This window comes from Dama dama, chromosome 13, assembly GCF_033118175.1.
Source record: "Dama dama isolate Ldn47 chromosome 13, ASM3311817v1, whole genome shotgun sequence".
NCBI classification, from domain to species: Eukaryota; Metazoa; Chordata; class Mammalia; order Artiodactyla; family Cervidae; genus Dama; species Dama dama.
In genome coordinates, this window is record NC_083693.1 from 63,385,028 (window position 1) to 63,403,820 (window position 18,793).

General features: G+C 54.3%; 2 protein-coding genes, 1 long non-coding RNA gene and 1 other non-coding gene across 7 annotated transcripts in view; 1 reads left to right on the plus strand and 3 right to left on the minus strand.

The window, feature by feature from the left end:
* GPR68 (G protein-coupled receptor 68) overlaps positions 1-3,160 on the minus strand; it is a 26,922-nt gene extending 23,762 nt beyond the window's left edge. The window contains exon 1 of one of the 2 annotated variants that reach the window (XM_061159290.1): positions 3,135-3,160. The gene's annotated coding sequence lies outside the window, so the exon portion shown is untranslated. Of the gene's footprint in view, positions 1-1,213; positions 1,350-3,134 lie in introns of those variants that run through there. The other variant, XM_061159289.1, reaches the window with a different exon arrangement.
* On the plus strand, positions 1,499-13,218 carry LOC133068173 (uncharacterized). Its single transcript, XR_009695459.1, has 3 exons — positions 1,499-1,660; positions 5,034-5,094; positions 12,086-13,218. It is a non-coding gene; the product is annotated as an uncharacterized LOC133068173 (long non-coding RNA).
* Positions 2,147-2,252, minus strand: LOC133068557 (U6 spliceosomal RNA). Its single transcript, XR_009695534.1, has one exon. It is a non-coding gene; the product is annotated as a U6 spliceosomal RNA (small nuclear RNA).
* Positions 13,219-15,440: 2,222 nt separating the features above from the next.
* CCDC88C (coiled-coil domain containing 88C) overlaps positions 15,441-18,793 on the minus strand; it is a 142,144-nt gene continuing 138,791 nt past the window's right edge. For all 3 annotated transcript variants that reach the window (XM_061159293.1, XM_061159292.1, XM_061159294.1), the window contains one exon: positions 15,441-17,675. In XM_061159293.1, the coding sequence (XP_061015276.1) occupies positions 16,677-17,675 (999 nt within the window). In that variant the 3' untranslated portion in view covers positions 15,441-16,676. The remainder of the gene's footprint in view (positions 17,676-18,793) is intronic.

Genomic DNA, 18,793 nt, shown 5'->3' on the forward strand with positions numbered 1-18,793 from the left:
AAAGAAGAAGAAGAATACTCCAAGCTAACATTTAGGGAGGACTGCAAAGTTTTTAAGGCAGGATCCTTACCTGCATGATCTCATGCTCTAGGAAGTATACTGTATTATCATACTCATTTCACAGATGGTGCCACTGAGGCTTAAAAGGAGGGTATGTGACTTGTCCAAGGTAAGAGCTCTAAGTGGAAGAGTCCAGATTTGAACTCACAATGTCTCGTTCTGAAACTAGGCTCTTGTGGGCAGATATTCTCATCTGTACAGCCTAAAGCATCCATACTGCTCCAGCCCTGCTTCCTCTGTTAGGCTCAGGAATTCTCCTCCCTCCTTCCTTCTTCTGGAAACTCATGTGCGTTGGTGGGCGGCGGGGGTGAAGCCAAACCCTAACCATATCATCTCAGCTTTGCAGAATATCAAACCATCCCCATATCTTTTTTTGTTCTCACAACGCTTCTGTGAAGTGGCAGCTAGTAGTCATCTCCGGTTTACAGACGCTCAGCCACAGCAAGTGACCTTCCCAAAGCCACACAGCCTCTGGCTCCAAGTCCGTGCTCTCTCCTCCGTCCACCGCTAAACCCCAAAGAGCCTTCCCGCGCCGTGCGCGGTTCTCCAGCTCCAGGACTAACTGGGCCGGCTTCATTGCAGGCCGAGATCCAGGCCAACCAGCCACCCCACCTGGCATTTATTCGGCCAATCGCGGGCAGGTTCCCCCCTCCCCTCGGTGGCAGGGGGGCTTATTCTGGCCCCTGTAATCCCGCCCTATATTTGATGGAGCTGCCTGTCGCGGGAGAGGAACCGCGCGTAGACTTGGGGCCAGGCAAGGAAAGCCTTTGTGGATCACCTGTGCTTTGCAGCTCTAGGAGGAGACGGGTTAGCTGTCTGACTTTTCTGATAGGGAGGCGGCCGGGGAAGGCAGTAATTACCAGGTGGCCACGGAGCTAGCCCAGGGGGTGGCGGCAACCGCAGGCGGAGACATCCTGCCGGGCAGCCTCGCCTGCCCGCCGCCGTCACGCACCCGCCCGGCCCCCGCTCTTGGCCTCCCCACGCGCACGTGGGGCCCGGTTTCCCCCGACCCTCTCCGCGCGCTCGCGGGCCGCGCTGGGGGCGGCTCGGAGCTGGATGCCGGGAACCGGGGGCGGCCGCTGCCCGCACGCGCGCCGGCGACCCCACCGCGGTGGCGAGGAGAGGACGGGCTCCGGGGATGAGGGGCACGTACCTGCGCTGCGAGAGGCCGGGGCGCAGTCACCCGCGTCCTCTTACAGCCGGCGCGCGGCCAGCGGGGTGGACACTGCGTCGGGGGCTGCTGAAGGGGGTGGTCGGGGGAAGCTGGAGGTCCGCTTCCCGGTCAGACTCTCCTCCTCCTCGAATTTGGAGCCACAGCCTGCCCCGATCTCCCCTCCCCCAGCCCCTCCTCCCGCCCCCGTCGGGCACACCCAGCCTCGCCCCAGCTCCCCGCCTTTCTCTGCGACCACAGGCTTGGCGCCGGACGGGAAGAGCCGCGGTCGGTCGCGCAGACCCGTCCTGGAGGCTCAGCTCTCCCCCGCCCCCACTACTATCCTGCCCCCGGGGACAGGAGCCCGAGCCGCCAGCGGGGGGCTCACCCACCCTGGGCCCGGCTGCAAAAGCTCGAGGGTCTTTCTCCAGCCTCATCAGGAACCCCTAGGTAAGGAGAGCCCCTGAAACGGCCCTTCTGTGCTGTTCACCTCTGTGTCCCCAGCGCCAGCACATCAGTAGCCATCCAGTAGACTCAGTGTCCCCTGGCTGTCAGGGCCTCTCTCCAGCGCGCAGGGACCTCAGAAATGAGGCCCAGATAGAGGGGGCGAGGGGTGGGGTGAGGGGGGGGGGTCTGCCCTTGGGTTTGATGTCTCCTGGATCCCTACACTGGTGCCTTAGACCGCCTGAGTGTGCCTACAGCAGGGGTGGCCAGGGACAGCTCAGAGGACCTCCTACTGGTTTTGTTGAGAATGCAAGGAGGTTTCAGGGCCCTTTGCTCCACAAACTCCCAGACAAAAACAGTACCAATAGTCATAACTCGGGGCTTTTGAGTATTAATACTTACTGGGTGCCAAGCACTGTTCTAAGGACTTAAATGAATGAACTCATTTGATTCTCACTGCTCTATGAGGCAGATACTCTTTTTTTTTTTTTTTTAAATATGGAACGCTTCACGAATTTGCGTGTCATCCTTGCGCAGAGGCCATGCTAATCTTCTCTGGGTAGATACTCTTATTTACTTTTATTATCCCCATTTTACACATAGGGGAATGAGGCCCAGAGAGCTCAAGTTATCTTGCCAAAGGTCAGTCAGTCAGTTCAGTCGCTCAGTCCTGTCTGACTCTTTGTGACCCCATGAACTGCAACATTCCAGGCTTCCCTGTCCATCACCAACTCCCAGAGCTTGCTCAAACTCATGTCCATCAAATTGGTGATACCATCCAACCATCTCATCCTCTGTCGCCCCCTTCTCCTGCCTTCAATCTTGCCCAGCATCAGGGTCTTTTGCAATGAGTCAGCTCTTCACATCAGGTGGCCAAAGTATTGGAGCTTCAGCATCAGTCCTTCCAATGAATATTCAGGACTGATTTCCTTTAGGATGGACCGGTTTGATCTCCTTGCAGTCCAAGGGACTCTCAAGAGTCTTCTCCAACACCACAGTTCAAAAGCATCAATTCTTCGGCGCTCAGCTTTCTTTATGGTCCAACTCTCACATCCATACATGACTACTGGAAAACCCATAGCTTTGACTAGACTGACATTTGTCAACAAAATAATGTCTCTTGATTTTTTAAGTGGGGGCAATGAAATCCAAACCCAGGCAGCTGAGTCCAGAGCCCCCATCACCACCTGCATCCTATCCCAAGCCACCCTTTGCTGGCCCCTCAGCATCTTCTCTTTCATATCTGCGCACCTTACCTCCTGTGTCCCTGTCCGCTCAGAAGACCTCCTGCCCTGCGTCCTGGACTCTTGCCGAAGTTGTAAGACCGGAAACTCACCTGCCCTATCAGGTCTGCTTGGCTGTCCCAGGCAATTTGTGCTGAGTCCCTCCCCCTGCTCATTGGCTCCCTTCCCAGCATCGCCCACTGGGGTCACTGGCCCACAGCCATCTCTCTGCAGGACCCTCGTTCCCTACCCTGTACCTCGCTGAGAGCAGGGCACTCTGTTCCTCTTTGTGAACTGCCTGTCTGGGACTGGTTGCTGCAGGAGTCCATAGAAGCTCGTGTGGTTGGTGGTCAGATGGATGGTTGGGGGTTAGGGATGGCCGGCAGCTGGAGTGCAGGCAGACAGAGGCAGACTGATGGCTCATTTTCTGCTAACGGCTCTGGGGGCTCAAAGCTCCACACTTCGTGACTGAGCCACTAGGTGAATCTCTGGAAGGAAAGGGACTGTGGGCAGGAGGGCAGAAGATACCCTGGCAGGGCAGCAGGGAGAGCAGGGGGAGGCAAGGCATTTTGCTTTTCCTGTTGGGCACATGCCCAGCAACCTCCCAGCAGGCTCTTCTGCTGGTCCTCATTTTGAAATTCCTCCTTCTTGTGAAACCTTCACAAATGGAGTCTTCTGGACTAACTACTCATGCCACAAAAATGCACAGATAAACTTTTTTAAAGATTGTCATACTGAAAGTGGTTGTTAAGAGTTTGGCTTGGAGAGCCAGAGTGCCTGAATTCCAGAGTGTGAATTCCGTCTCTGCACCTGTTAGTAGAGTAACCTTGAACAGATCCCTGGACTCCTCTGTGCTGGGTTCCCGGTGTGTGAAATGGGGACGCAGCTTCAAACGGAGGTTGAGGTGATTGCACGAGTTAAATCAAGCCCTTAGCTCAGCACCCGGCACATACTAGGGTTCAGTAGATGTTAGGTGTTATTGTTGTTCACTCCAAATACCCTCTTATATATAGCTGTTATTATGGTCCATTCAAATACCCTCTTGGCTCTTACCCTTTGAATACTGTGGTTTTATTCTCTGCCTTTCGCAGATCGGGAAACTGAGTTTTAGTGAATTGCCTAAGGCCACTCAGTTCTGGGTGTCTGAGCCTGGCTGTGAAGCTGCTTCCTGCAGTGATTACATTCTGCCTCATCCTATCCCTCCTGGACAGAAGCGGGGTATTAAAGCCCATCATCAGTTGCTAGGTCCAGGATTCCGACTCTCAGGGGTACAGTGCTTGTGACGTAGAAAGTTTATTGCAAAGTGAATCCTTCGAGGGCTGTCATATTGCCCACTTCCAGGGGTGGGAACACACTATAATCTATCAGGTGGGGGCCTCTGGAGTGGGGCTATGTGGCAGTACTCTGTGGTCCTGCCTCCCTGCTTCTCTTTTTCTAGTCTACAATCTCTGCTTACAGATGTCCAGACATATCTGGAACCTTTCACAGTCTTCAATTAAAACAAACTCCATTTCAACTCACACTTCATTTTTTAGTGTGACGGAACAGCATGGTACCTATGTTGTTGTTGTTTAGTTGCTCAGTCGTGTCTGACTCTTTGCAACCCCATGGACTATAGCCTGCCAGGTTCCTCTGTCCAGAGGGTTTTCCCAGGCAAGAGTAATGGAGTGGGTTCCCATTGCCTTCTTCTGGGGATCTTCCTGACCCAGGGATCAAACCCGCCTCTCCTGCATTGGCAAGCAGATTCTTTACCGCTGAGCCACCAGGGGAAGCCTTCATGGTACCTATACCGCTTACTTAAAGATCCAGAATAGGCCTGTGGAATAGGGGGATGGGCACTTCTGGCTCTCCCTGAGAAAATGCTAGGTTTGGAGAAGCAAAGAGATTCATTGCACCGCCTGCAGAGTCAGTGGCTTTTGGCTAGACTTTACTGTATTTCTTGGTGTCAAGATGTCCAGACCTTGGCAGGGTCAGCAGAATTTGTAAACAAAATCTGGCACTGGCCATATATAAACAACAAAGAGCTCATTTAGTTAAAATGAGGCATGCGTTGTTTTCCAGAACCTTTTGGGACCTAGAGAATGGTAAATTATGGCCCATGCTCTTGGAATGCTGATTTGAGATGCTGTGCTAATAACTGTCTTTCTTGCCCACAGAAATCCTCTCCCACATTGGGCTGGGCTCCAGAGACATGGTCAGAATTTCTCCATAGCCGGTGTAAGTAACGATTATGTCCATGTCTTCTTTTTCAGTCTCTCATAGGTTTTTGGTCTTGGCACTGGCATTTTCCGGTGTCAAGCCCAAGGAGGCACAGTGGCAGGGGCTCAGAAATGGCAGCTGATGGAAAGCATGGAAGAGCTGGTTGCCTCCATGCAGATCCATTCTTCACCCTTCTCCATCCTACTCTACTGACTATATCACAGCGCTCCCTCACTCTCTGGCTTCTCTGTCGGGTTGGGCAAGCGGAAGCACTCACTGGGATCAGAGGGTCGCCAGAGACTGGGATCAGGGGAGTCCAGGTCACTTCAGACTGGCCGTCCCTTTACTGCAGTCATCAGCTCCTGTTGGAGTCTCTCTCCTGTGCTGTTCACCCCCTTCCTCCTCCAGGTCTGGGGACAGTAACAGTAACAGCTCCCCAGAGATGCTAGTCTCGGGGTGCTGCACCATCCTGCGTTGGTTCCCTTAATCTTCCCCAATCCCTTCAAAACCGTCCCTATGTCACCGTCTCCCCAGTCACCCCGCCGGAGTGGCCTCTGCTTCCTGCCGAGACACTCGCTGGTGCAGATATGGGTGTTTCCAGATGTTTCTTCACAGTGAGCTCACACTAATGGAAGGATGTGTGCCTACTTCAGAATGTGTACAGACTGTTTACTTAAAAACAACCAAAAAAAACCTAATGTTTTTCCAGTTCATTCTTCTAATTAGCACAGCTGGCCGGCCTCAGAGGAAATCTCTCTTTATCCCCCAAATGACGGGACTGAGTCCCTAACTTCCTCACTCGGCTCCGACACTGGCTCATCTCCGCCCCAGGCCTCCTCTTGCAGACTCCCCTGCCCTGTGCTTCGTCGCTGGGAGCTTCCTAGCTCCTCCTTAAGGTGCGCAACTTTCGAGAAATACTCATCACTGCTGAGTCCAGCAACTCCCAGGATGGTTTCAGGCAACAAGGGGCTGGTTTCTCTGAAAATGATCTTTTCTGGCATCAACCAACCACACACCAGCAGGCTCTGACCTGAGCTGATTCATCAGTTGACCCAGGGCCTGATTAACGCCACAATGTTGCTTCTGCCCCCACTCAGATCATCTGTGGGTGCTCAGACAGAGCGTGACTAACCTGGACACCCGAAGGCAGGAAAATCTGAGCTCAAGTCCAGTTGAAGCATCAGCACACACATCTGGAAAGCTGGGGAACCCGCGTCACCTTCCCGGCGAGGCCATGGACTCCTGGAGGGGGCCTGCAGGCTGGGCTTGCTCAGGCTGAGTTGGGAGCATCTAAATGTCTGGGTTCAAATCCCAAATCTATTGTGCTCTGGTTGTTACAGCTCTGGCAAGTCTGAGCCCAGAGGCTCAGTTTCTTCTTTAAAATGGGGTTAATAATGAAGGTTGGTGTAAGAATGAAATATAACGGTGCTCTCAAGAAATCTGGTTGACCTAGAAAGTGGGACCCCAGCCTCACAGGTGCAAAGGGAGCAGATTATGCTGAGAAGGCACGAAAGAGGACTTGGCTGACTGAAATGGGGTGAGACAGGGCAGGCTGGGGTTGATCAGCTTCTTGCTCGTGGAGAGTGGGTAAAATCCTGGCTCTTCACACTGGCTGTGTGACCTCAGAAACTTACATGACCTCTCTGTGCCTCGGTTTCCTCATCTGTGAAATGGGGATAGTAACAGTACCTCACAGAGTTGTTGTATTAAATGAGTTAATAAGAAAAAAATCCTTTACAACCATGCCTACCTTTAGTGGGTGCTCAATAAATGTTAGGACACCCTCTTATCCAATGCCTGCAGAAGGCTTATGTGTGCCCCTCTGGTTTAGGTTCCCAAACTCTTCCAGACTTAGCTGTCTGCAGCCCCTAAAAGGAACCCTTAGGGAACATGCTTCAACTTCCCCAGATAAGCTTAGGTGCCTCTGATCGGGGGTGAGTGTTAGGTTGGGGAGAAAGGGCTGAAATGAGAGGGAACTGGCAAAGTATGTATAGTCTATGTGGTGTCTCACCCAGAAAATCTTGGTGAAAATTCTCCCTCAGTGTTGGGCTTCAGACCTTGCCTGGGCTGCTCCCAGGCTGTCGACTTGTATCCTGGGTTGATCATGGTGCCGGAGAAGGTAGCCTCAAAATGAGGAGATGCTCCCTGGAGCCAGACAGCCTGGGTTCAAACCCCAGCTCAGCCTCTTGCCAAGTTATTTAACCTCTTAGGGCGTCATCCATGAAGTGAGGTGAATAAGAATGGCACCTTCCTCCCAGAATATTGGGTAATGTGCTCTGAACAGTTCTGGGCCAAGCTTAAATGCTCAGTAAATGTCAGCTACTGTTAATATACCACCACCCGCAGTGTCCTCTGCCTACCAGGGGATAGCTGTTGTAGTAGCCAGAATAATGGTCTCTTTTGAGGATGCCCACGTCCTAATCCTCAGAACCTATAAATACGTTGCCTTACATGGGGAAGGGAACTGTGCAGATCTGGAGTTAAGGATCTGGAGACGGGGAGATTATTCTGGGTTATCTGGGTGAGCCCAATGCAATCACAAGGGTGAAAGATGGAAGCAGAAGAGGGAGACTGTCAGAGTGGTGCGGGGTGGGAGAGACTGGACCAGCCGTTGTTGGCTTTGAGGATGGGAGCTGGCCAAGAGCTGGGAAATGCAGGCCGCTTCTAGAAGGTGAAAAAGGCAATGGAATGGATTTTCTCCTATAGCCTCCACGATGGAACTCAGCCATCAATCCCATTTCTGACTTCTGGACTTGTTAAGATAATCAGCTCATGTTGTTGGAAGTCACTGAGCTTGTGGTCAGATTGTTACAGCAGCAACGGGGAACTCTTACAGCTGCCGAGACAGCTACATCCTTGAAGGAGGCACCGTGTGGAGTCACTGTGGTGGTTATTGAGCACCTGTGGCATCACCCCCTTCTTCTCGCCTTCTGGACATGTGGGGAACACACTGGACTCTGGAACTGAACTTCCCCTGGGCATAGGCACTGCCAGGGATGGACTATTAAGAGGCAGGATTGCTGAGGGTGGTTGAACAAAGCCTCCTGGGGAAGCAGAGCCCTCAGCAGGGCCTTGGAGGATGGAGCATGCTGAGTTTGACAGGAGGAAGAGAAAGGAAAGGCATGGCTGGAAGCAGCCCAGTAGGATCAAAGTCAAGGAGGTCAGCCTACTTATTCATTAATTATTCATTCATCTGTTCATTCACCACCTGTGCTTCAGGCCCTGTGGGGGGTACCTGGATAGTGGAGTGAGTCAGATAGACCTGGTGGAAGCCAATATGCCATTACGATAAAACATGACAAGCCTTACAGCAGGACAAGACCGGCTTGTAAAGGGGGCACATCAGGATGGGTTTCCTGAAGAAAGAGAGAGAGCCTTCATCACAGGATGAGCTGAAGCTTTATAGCTTTAGGCTATCTGTGGTACTCTGCACTCCGCAGGTGCTGACTGATAGGAATTTAGCCATGTAAAGATTGTTATTCCCAGTCCAATTCTGTCCTAATCTATTTTATTACACGAAGGAGAAAGTCTCAGGTGGGTGCCATCATTTCTCAAGCACCACTTTAATTCTTGCTAAGCTTCCCACGTGGCTCAGTGGTAAAGAATCTGCCTGCCAATACAGGAGATTCAGGTTTGATCCCTGGTCAGGAAGATCCCCTGAAGAAGGAAATGGCAACCCATTCCAGCATTGCCTGGGAAATCCTATGGATAGAGGAGCCTGGAGGGCTACAATCCATCAGGTCCCAAAGAGTCAGACACGACTGAGCAACTAAACAGCAACAACAATCTCCCTTTGTAACCTAGAGAGTCAGCCTCAGGTGTATTCTGCAGGTAACAGGTGCTAATTCAAGCTTAATACCACTGCTTTTTGTTTAATTACCTTCCTTTTGTGGCCAGGGGCACTGATTTTCCATTTCTGGGAGTAGAACACAATTTCTATTAAATTTTTCTTAAATGTAAAGTATAATTTCCCTGGTGGTCTAGTGGCTAAGACTCCACATTCCCAATGCAGGGGGATAATAGTATAATAGAGCCATGAGTCGAGGGTTCTTTCTCTTGCCCTGGAGTTGACCACTGGGGTCCAGTTGAGGACAAAGAGGCAATAACTGTCCCTCAGCAATGGATCTGACCCGCCTTCAGGACCTCCCCATCCTAATCCCCACCCCTAACACACGCACTCTCAGTACTGGGGAGGGCGGAGAAGGAACTGGGATCGGAGGTGAGCAGTGATTGGCTGTGAGATTCTCCAGAAGTCTCCTAGAGCTGGGGGTGGGGCTGCCACAGCGAGAGGAGCCCAGGGGACACGGTCTGCTCTGGCAGGGGACACTCAATCTGTTCAGGGTGCCTTTTGGGACAGGAAGAGACGAAACCTGGAGAGAAACAAGAGGCAGCCCCAGTGGACAGTGAGTGGCCTAACGCCCTCCAATCATCATGCAGGACTGTGTGGCTGAGTGGATGAGAAGGAAAGGAGCTGACATCTCCCAGGAGGACTGTCTGACAGCGGGGTGGGAGCCAGGAGCCATGGAGGAGGCGGTGCTGCAGCCAAGGCTCCCATGTCAGGGATCTGGCCAGCAGGGAGGCCCCAGTGCACCTCTGAAGAATTTTTGTCTTGTGCCCCTAAGGGGGCAGCAGGGCCAGTGCTGGGTGGCCGGTGAGAAGAGATGACCAAGGGCAAGGGGACCTCATGTGGTACGCTACATCATGGGGCACGGACTCCTGTCCCTCTCTCTCCTGTCCCCAAGGCACTGAGGGAGGCAGGCCCTGGAGGAGTGGAGAAGGGCGGGAGGCTGTTCTCTCTTTAGAATGTGGGTTCTTAGACCCTCTTCATCCTCCACTGGGGACCAGTTGGGGACCCTAGGCGTTATTCTAAGGTATCAGGGTTTGGACCCAAGGTAACAAAAAAAGTGATGGACCCTGCCCAAGAAACTGTGGAGGAGCACAGGGGAGATCTGAAAATAGAAATGGCAAGTTTCAAGTTTCTATTACTCTGAATAGAGGTTCTGCAGTAACCCGGTCTCCAGAGTAAACTATTCAAAGGAAAACACCATAAGGGGCTTCCCTGGTGGTCCAGTGGCCAAGACACCACACTCCCAGTGCAGGGGGCCTGGGTTAGGTTCCTGGTCAGGGAACTAGATCCCACAAGGCGCCACTAAGAGTTTGCATGCCACAACTAAAGATCCTGCATGACACAACTAGGAAAAAAAAGATCAAAGGGAAAACATCATGCATATAACAAAATGAAACTTGAATGTCTGAATTTTCGAAACTCAGAAGGTAAGACTGGGACTGACACAGCAACTACAGTACTCTGCTAACAGCTATGATTGAAGGGTGATGGGCAGGAGGAGCCACACTGTGGGACCCCAATGTACAAAAAGCATCTGATCAAGAGGAGGCAGTCAGGGCAGCCTTCCTGGAAGAGGTGTATTCTAAACTGAAGCCTGCAAGGCTAACCTATCCTAGTCCCCTGCAAGGGGACTATTGGGATAATTAGGAATTATCCCAATGACTGGTGTACATGGTGCTGTGGATACAGAAGGGGCCCTTTGAGTACTGATGGTGGGGATATGGGGGTCTCTAATTAGTCCGGGGTGTATGGCTGGGGACAGGTGTCCCGCAGTTAGCTTAGTCATCTGGGGCAAGAAGGAGAAGCAAGGTGTACGTCCCACCAGTCACTTCTTGAATTTGAGTCTGTCTCCCCAGCTACAGTGTGAGTGGTCTGGGCAGGAACCAGCTCCCTCCACCTGGGGCTACCACATAGGGGACAGCCGATGGGCTGAAGGACAGGATGGATGGAAAGATCATTTGAGACAGCTACAGGAGATGACGCCTCTGAAGCCAGGGACCAGCAGGAGACACTAGATGGTAGTCGGCCCCTACTCACCTCCCTCTCAGAAAAGCGCCCAGCCTGGGACTGGGTCCTTGGACTCCTCTCCCAGGGCACAAACCGACCCCCTTCCCGGGCCCCTCCCTCTTAGCTGCAGTTACCCAGGGTCGGGCCATGCCCCAGGGGAGCTGGACAGTTGGACAGTGTTAGACTTCGAGATCAGCCTCCAGGGTCCCTGGACAGGGCAACCCCCTCTGGCCCGCAGCACCCCACACGCCACCCTCGCGGCACGCCCTCTGGGCGGGAGGACCTGGACCCCACCAGCACTATCAATTTGGACCCTGGAATGATAAGGACCTCCCTCCCGGCCTTTCTCCTCTCTCCACGCCCCCGGCGGCTCCCGCCCCCCGCCCCCCGCCCCCGGGCCTTTGTCGGAGACTGGATTTTGCATTTTCCTTTCCAGGTAGGCGGTGGGGGGTGGGGGGTGGGGGACCGGCCTTGCTGAACGTCGGTGGTTCCCTCGGCCGGGCGGCAGCCGCTGTCCCAGCCTTACCCGACCCATCCGGGCGCACTCACCTCTCTCGGGTCCGGGTGCCGGAGGCCAGGCCGCGGCTCCGTCCCGCCCGGCTGGGCCCGACGCCGGCTGGCGGGAGGGAAGGACTGCCGCGAGGCGGCGGCGCCGGGACCCGGGTCCGGCGGGGGCGTGGTGCGAACGGCCCTGCGCTCCGGCTCCGGCTCCCGCTCGCCCGCGCGCCGCGCCGCCACCTGGAGGCGGAGGAGAGGGCGGAGGCTCGCGGCGGCCGGGGCGGCCAGGGCAGGGTGCGGCTTCCAGGAGGGCTCCTCAGGGCCATTGCTCTCCCGTGCGGAACGCGGAGGGGCCCGGAGGCTTCTCCTCCACCTGCTTATTTGGGGTCTCTTGCGGGGAGGGGCAGTGGGGAGCAGGTGGCTCGTTTGCTTCTGCCAGAGCTCAGGCTGCGTGTGTCGTGTGACTTGGTGAACTTGACCTCGGTGGGCTGGGCCCCAAAGCCCGAGCTTGGGAAGGGGAGGGCATTTCTGAACCCTGCCCCGACCCCCACCTCTTCCCAGGCCCCTCCCAGGCCCGCCAGGACCCTCCCTTCCCCCACTCCCCACCCGCGGGCTCCTGCCCGACTTCCTGTTGCCCACTCTGCCCCCCCTTTACAGATGGAGAGGTCCCCCATGCTGTCAGCCTCCCCAGGCCCACTCCTCCTGCCTTAGCTCCATGGAGAAGGGCGAGAAGAGAGAATGGAAGAAATGAGAAGCCGGCGGCAGCCCCCAGCCTTGACCCGAATGGCCTCTGTGTGCCCTTGTGCGGAGGAACGCTGCGCACACCTGCGTCTGCCAGGACGGTCCGCGCTGCACACCAGCTGCTCTTCTCTCGGATGTTCCTGCTTCTTGGCCCCTTCTTCTCAGTTGTTCTGTCTCATCCGTTTTTCAGCCCATCCCTAAAAGGCGGTGCTCCCAGTGGTGCGCTGCAGCCAACCTGTACTAGCTTGTGAGAGCAGGTTAGTGAATTTCCCAGAATTTTCCAAGCCAGTTGTTAAACACGGCCGTCATTAAAAACGAGTTTATGTAAATCTGCACGTAATTTATGTTAAAAACCATAGTAATAAACACTCAAAATGTGCCTCTTCTTATTTTACTCTTTGTTACCTGTGCTCTTCAGGTTATTTGCACCTGTTTCCATCTGCATGGAGGCACTATATTACAGGGTACACTGCACGTCTCCTTCCACTTCTGTGGTTAGTAACACCATGGCTGCAGCTTGAAATCGGCCATGGCCAGAGTATTTCCGCCACGGAAATTGGCAAGTGTTACCAATCAGGGCTTGATTTATGTCTTCTGCAGTGTCTAGACTCTCTAGACTTGATTGAGAAAGTGATAGGGAAAATGTGAATTGTGCAGATTAAATTTAGAGGTGTATTGGGTGAATATAGTGTGTAGACTATATTTCTTTTTTTTTTAATGTGCTATGTCTGTAAGCCATCACAATGTGAGCAGCACAAAAAAATCGAGGAAATTTGGCCAGCATTCAGCAACTACTACCTGACTGAGCAATTGCTCATGTCATCAATGAGTGAAGTTCTGATATACATCTTTGGCGTGTTTCACTTTCATCTTACTTGCTAACATAAAACATCAACTGACATTCACATTGGAACTACACTCATTCATCTCTTGCAGGCATAGGCTGGCTATAAATACATAGGCTTGGCAAAAATCAGTGAGAGCATTCTAAGAGAATCCATTGACTGTATGGATTTTATAATAAAAGTATGTATTTTATATATAGTTTATTTGTAAATTATGTGTCATAGTCCTTTATATCTGTAAATATGTGCGTGTGTATGTATATTCCCTCACCCTGGTTGGTTGATAAATATTTTGGCTGGATGTTTAATGTTGGCTGGTGCTTCCTAAGGTTTGCCCTATGCTTTCTCATTTTCTCACTTTAATGTATTCCACAGGGTAGCCCTTTGTCCCACGTGCATGCATGCTAAGTCACTTCAGTCATGTCCGATTCTTTGTGACCCTGTGGACTGTAGCTCCTCTGTCCATGGGATTCTCCAGGAAAGAGTACTGGAGTAGGTTGCCATCCCCTCCTCCAGGGGATCTTCCTGACCCAGGGATCGAACCTGTGTCTCTTGCATCTCCTGCATTTATCACTAGCGCCGCCTGGGAGCGCCACAGATGATCCCAAGTCTCCCTCCAGGCAGCAGTGGGCATGAAAATCCAGTGGCCACTTAGATATTTCCCAGACACTGGGTCACATGTCTCCCAGGCCAGTGCAGAGAGGGTGGGGCCTGGGAGCGCAGAAACAGCATGATCTGCGGTGCCCCCCTCAGCAACAGGGCCCAGGGTACCGTCCAAAGGACCATCCCCTAGGGCTGGCAGTGTATGAGTGAGGTGTGGAGCCAACTGATGGAGTGATGGATAGGGTATGGGGAGGAGGGGGGGGGGGGCGTCAAAGGCTGTCTGGAGGGACGAGATGGGGGGAGGACAGGGAATTGTGTGTTGAGCACTTTGAGTTGGCAGTGTCTTGGGACTTTCCAGCTGAGAACAGATCTGGAGGTTTCCGGTGAGAGGTTGGGACTGGAGGGAAGTTTGGAGCCTCTGCGAACAGATTGGAATGAAAGTTGTGGATGTGTATGAACTTGTCTGGGGCCAAAGGAGGTAGTGAGAAGAGGGCTGGGTGAACCTCGAGGCGAGCCCAAGGGCCAACCAAACCACAAAGGGCTGGGTGTGGCAGGTGTGGCGGTCAACTGGGGTGAATGTCCTGAGGTGCTATGAGGGCTGAGCTGTCTGAGGCTGGCAGACGAGTTGGCAGACTCCCGCCAACACCCAGGGTCAGGGGTGTGTGTGTGTGACCTAGGGTGAGAATAGCTGGCTGAGACGAGGACACCAGAGTCCACAGGCACTCTCAGGTGCAGGATGTGATCCGTGAAACATGGGATGTGAAGAGATGAGCGGTCAGGCCCACATCACAGAGGGCTGTGCTTGTGTGACAGCTTGGTGTCGCTGGAGGAGCCGGGGGGAGGAGCTGAGGAAGCCTGGTGTCCAGGTGGGGGCTCTGAGGGGCAGTGAGCACTTGGGAGTGGGGCAGGGGGCCAGCGCTGAAGGGGATCAAGGGGGAAGAGGTCTGGAAGGCGGAGCCTAGGACTTGGGACATAGGAAGCTTCCAGTGAACCTCTGTGGAAGGAATAAGTGAATGAATGAGGGGTTAGCAAGTCAGCGCCGAAGAGCCGTACCACAGTGGGGAGAATTGGGAGACAGAGAGAGGATTCCAAGGGGTGACTGGCCAGGCTACATGGCACGAAGCCTGCAAGGTGGCCACTGTTCATATGCTAGAGGTAGCTCTGCAGAGTGGTCAGATGCACAGTTCACAGAGGCTGGGGAAAGAACGGGCAAAGAGACAAGAGGAGACCCTTTGTGTGATTTTATTTTTTGGCCACACCAAGAGGCATGTGGGTTCTTACTTCCCTGAACAGGGGTCGAACCTGCGCCCCCTGCACTGGACGCTTGGAGTCTTAACTACTGGACCCCTGGGGAAGTCCTGAGAGGAGATCCTCTTAAAGAAGTCTGGTGAAAAAGGAAAGGAGACACTGAGGCAGCAGCTGGACAGAAATCTACTGGAAAAAAAGTTTGATGTATGGATATTTATACACCTTCCTTCCTTCTGACGTCCACCAACCCTCCCCCCTGACCCCACCCCCCCATATCCATCCATCTGATTACTTTCTAGTTTGGTAGCCTTGGGGACATCCAAAGGACCATTTTAAGCTGAGCTCCTGCCAGACACAAATACCAAATCGAAATAGGATTCAGTTTACACTAAGTTAAAATAAAATTCAAGTCTGGGGGGAAAAAAAAAGCTGCTGTAAAGAGAAAAACCTTGCTTTCCACATTCTCTGATCTAGTGGCCAGTGGATTCCAGTGGCCAGGGCTAAGGCAGGGACCCTGAGCTCCCAGCGCCTGGTCAATGATGCCATGATGAATGGTGAGGAAAACTAGGACTCAGTACTGGTCCATGTCCTTTTATTACAATCCTGTCCTGGGTTCCAGAATGAATGGCTTTTTAATAAACAACCCAAAGCACTCTGAAAAGCGATCGTAACTTCCCATTTCTTTCTCAGTATATAGAATCTAAAGGGGAAAAGTAAAAAATCACCAGGTTTAGTACATCCCAGAAAAAGCACCTTTACTAAACAGGAAATAAAACGTGCCAGGAATCTGACCAAAGAGACGAAGCAGCAGGTGAGATTCCTAATAGGAAAGAATGACTCCCAACGGAACATAAATAGATTCCCCTCAAAGTACATACATTTCACATGGGTGTGTACATACATAGTAATATATTAAAGGAAATTTGGTTTCTACCATGAGAAGTTTACTCAGAAATAATGAATCAACATCTCACCTGAGACGGGGAGGTCGGGGTGCTGCAGCCACGGTATAAATCGAGGTGCACCTCACTGCTGCACACGCCTCCCCTCTTTACACTATATACACTTGCTGGGTGGGGGGCTGGGGCGGGGGTTTCTTCCTGCCCCTCCCCTGGACCAGCAGATCCAGTGTTTGTAGAAAAGTGAGCAGGGAAGGCAGGTGGCTATATGGCCCGGGAGCCCAACCTGCAGAGCCCAGGAGCTGGCTCCAGCGGGGGGAGGCAAATGTCTGAGGCCACCCCCACCTACCTGGAGAGCCGCTTGGCTCTGGGGTGAAGAGAAGCGCTCAGGACCCCACAACGGCATGACAGCGAGCCTGCCTCTGGGGTCCACCCACGGCCTCCAGATTTTTGTAGTTTGGCCAGTGGGGGCTTCTCCTGGGATCAAACAGCTTTGGGAAATAGAGTTTCCAGACCCACCAGGGCTCAGCCCTGGGAATGTGTGTACGTGTGTGTGCACACGCCCACATACACACGTGCTTCAGTGGAGGTCAGCAAGTTGCAAACAAAAGTGTTCTACGGGGGGCGCGCTCAAATAGTGTCTGCTTCGGGGGCTGCCTCGTCACTGCGTTCTGAGTGTCCCCATGCCAAAGTGGATTTGTTCAAAAGATACTGGTTGCTGGAGGCTACAGATACAGAAGATAGGTTGCACACCAACGGGGTGCAACCCTCTCAGGCCTTGGCACAGCATTTTTAGCAACAGAACAGAAGACACGCACGGGAACCCTCTCCTCCTCCTCAAACCCTTTCCTGGCGCGGCAGGCAGACAGGGAGAAGGCCGTGGTGACCAGCAGGTGCAGTCCAGGAGCCAGGTCACACGCAGCCGTACTCGTACCACACCGTCTGCTGGTCCCCTCCCGGCTCGGGGGACGCCGGCGTGCTCTTGGAGCTGCTCCCACGCCCGAAGTCCTCAGGGGCCCGGCTGCCCTGGGGAGCCAGGTCCGGAGACCTGCCCGGGCCCTTAGCAGGGAGGCCCTCGCTGTGACCCTGCCCCGGGACCCCATCCCCTTCCGAGGGGCTGAGCCCTCCTCGGACGGGGGGGATGGTGGCCACCTCCCCCGGGTGCAGCGGGGCTTGGGGCTTAGTCCTGGCTGCCTGGGCTGCAGTGGGTGAGAAGTGCTGGAGCTGCAAACTGCTGCCGCCACCGCCTCCAGTGGCGATGGCTGGGGACGTGGCGGATTGCTGCAGGGGGGCCAGCCTCTCCTCCTTTGGGGGAGCCAGTGAGAAGCGCCTCAGGTCCAGTGGCCGGCTTCGGGGGCCGGGGCCCTGACAGGAGCCGCCAGCCTTTCCCACAAGCGGGGTCCGCTCACGGGCCAGGCCGTGGGAGCCAGGGGCAGTGGAGCTCTGCAGGTTGTGGCTGCCTGGGTCTCTGCCCCCCGAGGCCTCGGGACCCGCCAGCTCCTGTTTGCAGGCCTCCGGCCCGCTGGCCCGGAGGAGGTCAGCGGAGGCCAGACTGAAGGCCCGGTTTAGGGATGCGCTCCGGCCGGCAGGCGTGTGGGAAGCGGGGGGCATCGTGGCCTGCCGGGCTCTGCCCAGGGACAGGCTCTGGGGTGGCTGGGCCTGCCTCTGGGGGACACTGGGTGCAGCCTCGGCCTCAGCGGCTCTGAAGTTCGGCTTTACATACTGCCCAGGCTTCAGCGGCTTTCCCTCGGAGGTGGAGACGGGCATCTTGATGGTGGGGGCCACAAAGCTGGTGGGCATCTTGGCCCCTTCTTTCCTGGGCGGTGGGCCTGGCTGGCCTCCAATGGACGGGAGATCACCGGCCTTTCTGAAGTAATCACTCAGCAGGTCATCCCGGCAACTGGGAGCGTCCTACAGGAAAGAGAAGAACTGAATGAGTCTGGGGGTGGGGTGAGGGGGGTGGTCCTTGGAGTTCCCTCCTCCCACCCAGGATGTCCCCTGTGTTGCCCACACGGCCGGGACTGAAGTTTCTTGCTTGGCCTGTTGAAGGCCTAATGTCCCCACTGTACACACTGCTCCGGTCAGGTGGGGGGTGGGGGTCGAGGCAAAACAAGGATCATTAGGGAGCAGACCCAGGTATCACTCAGTCCGAACGTCACAGGCAAGAAAGACCCAGAGAGGAAACCCACCAAGCTCATCCATTTTATGAAAGGATCAGGACAACCGTTTCGACCTGGGTCTCCTTTTCCACTAGGCAGCAGAAAGCTGATGGACAGGACTGGACCTTCTTTGTCAGCCCACCAGGCTCAGACAAGCTGCAAGCACCTTCCAGTGGGCCACAGAGAGGAAGAGAAACAAGGCCAGCTCCGCAGAAGCCAGAACCAACCACACTGCTCACTGCCTCTCAGATCTTTCTCCTGATGGGAGGAAGGGGAGAGGCAGGCACAAGGGGCAGAGGAGGGCAGAGAGAACCAGAGGTCCAGGAGAAGGCAGAGGCAGCCTAGCCCTCCAGAATATCCCCCGTGCCAGACAGTCACCACCTGGGCTTCCCCTGGCCAGGGAACCAGTGTCCTTTGTCACCATCCTGGGGGCAGGCAGAGCCCCTGGAGCCAACAAGCTTGGTGGGCCTGTTCAGGTCAACTTCAGCCTTTTGCCAGCACCTCCCAGCCTAGAGGATCCCAGACAGACGTTTCTCCTGAGGCTGGGTATGGAGCAGGGGAAAGGTCAGGGCCGAGAGCTGCTGCACTCAGACCCCAGCCTGCTGGGAGGGAGGGAGTCAGCCTGCAGGATGGGTCAGCAGCTCAGGAACCACCTGCCAACAACTCCTGGCCCCTGAAACCATGTGGATGCTCAACTTGACAGAGGTACACTCTGCTGTTTCATGTTAGCTTGAAGCCTTACTCTTGGGTGTGTGTGCGTGCAGTAAGACCCTGGGTCATCAATATGGACAAGAACCATTTATTTATCAAGTACTTTCCACATGTCAGGCACCGTGCTGGGAACCAGGGATGTAATCCAAAAAACTCAGT